The sequence below is a fragment of the Sphaeroforma arctica genome (assembly GCF_001186125.1).
Source record: "Sphaeroforma arctica JP610 unplaced genomic scaffold supercont1.2687, whole genome shotgun sequence".
Lineage (NCBI taxonomy): Eukaryota > Ichthyosporea > Ichthyophonida > Sphaeroforma > Sphaeroforma arctica.
Window position 1 is genome coordinate 1 of NW_014037871.1, and position 4,910 is coordinate 4,910.

The following is a 4,910-nucleotide window of genomic DNA, read 5'->3' on the forward strand; positions in this document are numbered from 1 at the left end:
GCAATGCCAAGTTAACTGGCGTCTGCTGATAGCTAATTTATATCACTCCATCTGCTAGCCATTTCTCAACTTGTTCCTTTACAATAGCCTCGTGTCTCCAGGATACATAGTTCCTTGAGGGACACTTTAACTGTGTAAAGTCTACCTTGGTTAAGTCAAGGCTGACATATCCGTCGTTAAAGCAGAATTTTGCCCAATCTGTGATCTTTATTTTCTTATTAACAAGAATCAGATCCATGATTTTGTCCGCAAAGTCAGGTATTAATGCCATGACTGTGCCTGACGAGGGCTTATATGGATTCAGACAGTTATCGTCTGATTGATCCTTTAATGGATCTATGTTAGTTGGTAGACCAGTTGCGGTTATACCTAGAGTTAGTAAATCACTCATTCCGACTATAATGTCGTACTTCTGTGACATATTAACTATCACAGCTTGAGTAGTAATACTTCTATCATCGGCCAGGGAGATTTCAACATCTGTGGCCATGGTATCACACTTAAAAGTTTTATCATCAGCTAAGATAAGGTGAGTTGTTTGTGTTCTCCTTGCGATATCTTTCATTAATGCAAAGCGATCGGATAAACGTGAAATTTCTGAACCAGGATCAATCAACGCAAGGATTTTATTTACATTGCAGTATACAGGGATTATTACACGCTCATCTAAAGAGTCGTTGCATTGTCTGTGTAATGATTGTACCTGGTAGTACCGTCACTCCAACTTAATGTTGGGCTTTCGGTCACAAGACTTAGTGTGATAACCATTGGTCTTCTCACTTGTCACACTTAGTAAGAAAGCGTGTACAGATGGATGCATGTCTACCATTCCAATAACCGTTAGGGGTTAACTGGTACATGTGATATCCATAATGGGCGTCGGCACATTTCTTAATCTCCTTAAATGGAGGTTCCGTGTCCTTCGCCTCCGCGCGTGCCCGTTTATTGGGTCGCGTGGATAGAGTGGAGTCGCGAGTACGTGTATGTTGGGGTCTCTCGTTCGAGGTCTGCCTGGATACTTATCCGTGATCGGTGTGCTCCCGCGGCTTCTTAACAGCCACTTTTCCCTTCGATGTTACTCGGTGTGCGGGGAAAAGGGTGGATACAGTATCATAAAACTGTTCCCACGTATGTCGGGATAGATGAAACTTTGTTTCATGTCCCTTGTCTCGAGCCTCAGTCGCGTGTTTACGTCGCAACTCGGTGTACAGACTCTCGCAGTCGTTATTCTCTATGTTCTTACAGAACACGTGCATAACCAGGAACTCGTACCATCGCTGTGCCTTGTCCTTTGTTATATCTGGACGTTTCAGGTCAGCATCTAGCTTTAGAATACAACTCGGAATGGGCGTGTTCTCAACTGGTTCAGTTAAAATTGAACTCAGTCCTGGGCTACGCATGTCCTTACTTAACAAGGATGTAACCAACCAACACACAGCTGGCCAGTCACGACAAGTGTCTAGCTCATGTTGGTGTCGCTGCAGGATCAAATAACTTATACCTGTAGGGTCAAACGTCTGCATTAAAGCAGAGATCCATTGCTGGGGAGCAATATCATTTGTCTCGAGCATGACCGTAAACGCATTAAGCGTACGGGTTAGCGTGTCGAGGTCATGATTGTTTATAAACTCGACCTGCTTACTGTTGGCATCCCAGTTCGACTTAAGTCGACTGATCTGTCCTTTGTACTTCTGGTTATCCCTGTGGTCTTGTCCACGTTGGGCCTGAAGTAGCAGATCGATACGCTTTTGCTTAATCGCAGTCATATTAGCAAAATATGATACATCCTCAGCATGATGTGCATCGTGGGCGATTTCCATTTTAATGGTATAACCGTCGACCGATTTGTTAAGTTCGGTCACCTCGTCAGAGTGAAAATCCTCTGCGGGTCGATGTAGTGCTGTGCGATCGAAGCGATTAAATTTGACTTCGTTAACACGTTTACGGGGGTGTTTATTACCCCTTGTAAAGTCTATCGAGGCCTTTCGGTGCTCTGTTCTTCAGATAGTGGTTGGTATTATAATCTTGGGTGATTCATGCGTCTAGATAACATACCCAGTCTTAACTGGTTTCTGACGATTGTCATCCCAATTGGGTACAAGTGGCGGAGTATTTCTACCTGCCTCTGGGTCTATAATACCCTCAAGGACGGGTGACTCACGGCCGGGTGTCGGCACAGGTGAGTAAGTAGCCTGAAGTTCTGGTGGTAGTACCTCGTAAGGTATAGATACGCTGAGAACATCTGGCTCACATGTCACAGGTGTAGCGTTCGAGTCTTTACGTTCTTCGGGCGTATTTGCCGGTCGACGTTCTGTACACTTCTGTAGGACTTCAGTACTTCCCGGAGAAACATGCTCGCGTAAGTGCTGTGTATGTTTTCCTGATCTATTCAATCGATCTACATGTTCAACAGTCAAGTATTTCTTAAGGGTAGCTAACTGATTCTTAAGATCAGTGTTTTCAGTAATTAACTTACTTATGCGCGTTGGTTTAGTAGTCTCGGACGTAGATTCGGGTTTGCCACTTGAGCTTGCCTCCTCTTCTGGTTCCATTATAAGTTCCTTCTGAAATTTGTCCTTGTCTCTTATAATTAGGGACTCTCTTATAATTGGGAACTTTTCTTTCTGAGTTTCGTCAGAAGAATTGGTTGGGTCGTCTGAGACGTGTCCCTTGTCTCACTTCTTGGCTTCGTAAATGCGAGCTTTGAAGTTGAGGCAATAGTTGGTTTTCGGGCTCTGTCAGTGGGAGTAGTCTCCTTAATCGGAGTGGCTACATCCTTATCTGAAGCATTGTCCTGTTGACTATTATTGTCGGAGGCAAGTGCTTTGGCTACTGTGCGGTTAAACGCATTGGCAGCGGCGCCAGTTGCTTCTGCGGCCGCAGTAGCTGCGGCAGCGCTAGTGGCTTCTCTCTCTATCTTCTTCTTTTCAGCTCTACGCTTCTTAGAAGGAGTATTGTCTTTCTTGGTCATAATCTTAACTTATGACTACTAGCTTGTCTCTTAAGGACTAGCTTGGACAAGATTTTTTTTGTGGTAGTTAATCTACCTTTACGCTAAAGTAGTCTAAGTAATTATTATTTTTGCTATCTTTACAATGTGTAAGATTCGGTCTATTGGGGCGATATCAACGCCTTAGAGTGAATAAGCGTGTAGGTGAATTCTAAGTATCGTGAAAATAACAAAGTAAATAAACGAAATGAGACATTTAGTAAAGTTAGGTATGCCTCGTGAAAACAGCAATACTCTGAGGGACTGTGAGGCTGAGACATTGCCTATATATAATCCTCTCAGTACTGTTTCCGCCGAAGGGATTTTATTTAGTGTTTTGTTGTCGCTCTATTAGAAACTATGGTATGTTTCGTTAGGGCGAATCTGAGAGACTCATAAAATCCTATCTTTAGATAAAAATAAAGAAAAAAAAAAATACTCTCGATGTCCTTAGTTAATGTCTTAATCAATAACTTGCCACTTATCAAGAAATATACTTGCTTTATTGCAAACAATATACTTGTGCACACCACTTCAGGGGATCGAGAGTTATCACGCCTATTCCCCTGAAGGTGTGCATGCATGAAGTGTTCGGTATACTACCTATGATGCGTTCTTTGAGTATCCATACGATGTATCCCCGCCAATTAATTTTGCGTGTGGTTGTTCTTAATAATTTGGTGCGGTATGAACTGTGGACTAAGATATTGTTGTACTCTGAAGTGGATACTGTATGTTTACCAGTGGCAGTGCATGATGTACAGCTTGTGATGGCTGTACATGTTGTGGTGGTCGTACATGTTGTAATGGCTATACATGTTGTGGTGGTGATACATGTTGTGATGGCTGTACATGTTGTGGTGGTACATGTTGTGGTGACTGTATATGTTGTGACAGTGGATGGACAGACGATGGCTGTACATGTCGTGACAGTGGATGTACATGTTGTGGTGGCCGTACATGTTGTGGTGGCCGTGCATGTTGTGGTGATTGGACTTGTGTAAAACCTGCACCATATGTGAACGGTGTGAATGTACGTGCAGTGGTTGTTGACACTTCTACTTCTTTGGTTGCAGCGGCTGCTGGCACTTCGACTTCTTTGGTTGCAGCGGCTGCTGGCACTTCGACTTCTTTGGTTGCAGTGGTTGACACTGGCACTTCTACCGCTTGATGTGCAGATACAGGTACGTTTGTGGCCACAGGTTCTTTTGCAGTCTTTTTAGCAGGTGCCTTAGTATCAGATGTTTTCTTAGCAGGGACCTTAGTACCAGTAGTCTTCTTAGCAGGGGCCTTCATACAAAGAGTCTTCTTAGCGGGGGCCTTAGTACCAGTAGTTTCCTTAGCGGGGGCCTTAGTCTTCTTTGTAGGTGCGGACTTAGTCTTCGTAGCAGGCTTGTCAGTATCAGCGTCCTTGATCTCTTCGCCGTTTTCATCATCTATCTCATCGTCTGAGTACACTACAAGGGCTTTCGACATTGATCCTGCTGGCTCCGTTGCAGGTTCTAATACAGGTATGTTAGATCCCTCTACTGCTTGCAAGCCTGGTGAGGGTATGTGTGATACTTCTGCTGCTGGAATTAATGAGTCAATTCCTAAGTCTAAGTCTAAGTTCGAATACACGTCATCGTCATGCGCATTTGCCATTTCAATGTCCATACGTCTCCCGAATGTTTGTCTGCGTCTCCCGACTGTTTGTCTGCATCTTCCGACTGTTAGTCTGCTTCTCACTGTTCCTCTGCTTCTTCCGATTGGTTATCTGCTGCTGCGGATGCATTCTCTGTTTCCATGAGTTCGTCGTCTTCGCCAGATGAATCCTCGATGATCTTGATATGCCTGCGTCGTTTGGATTTTGAATTTGGTTCCATACGCTTAGCTCTAAAGTCTATTACCTCATTCAATCCATTATTAGTTGCACGATTTA

The 4,910-nt window shown here is 43.9% G+C and overlaps 1 protein-coding gene across 1 annotated transcript; it reads right to left on the minus strand.

Annotated features, from left to right (window-relative positions):
- Nucleotides 1-3,799: 3,799 nt before the first annotated feature.
- On the minus strand, nucleotides 3,800-4,664 carry SARC_12896 (hypothetical protein; the record flags this gene model as incomplete). The annotated part of the gene is made up of 1 exon (XM_014292989.1): nucleotides 3,800-4,664. A coding segment is annotated over one exon (865 nt), but the record flags the coding sequence as incomplete, so codon positions are not given.
- Between the last annotated feature and the right edge of the window lie 246 nt (nucleotides 4,665-4,910).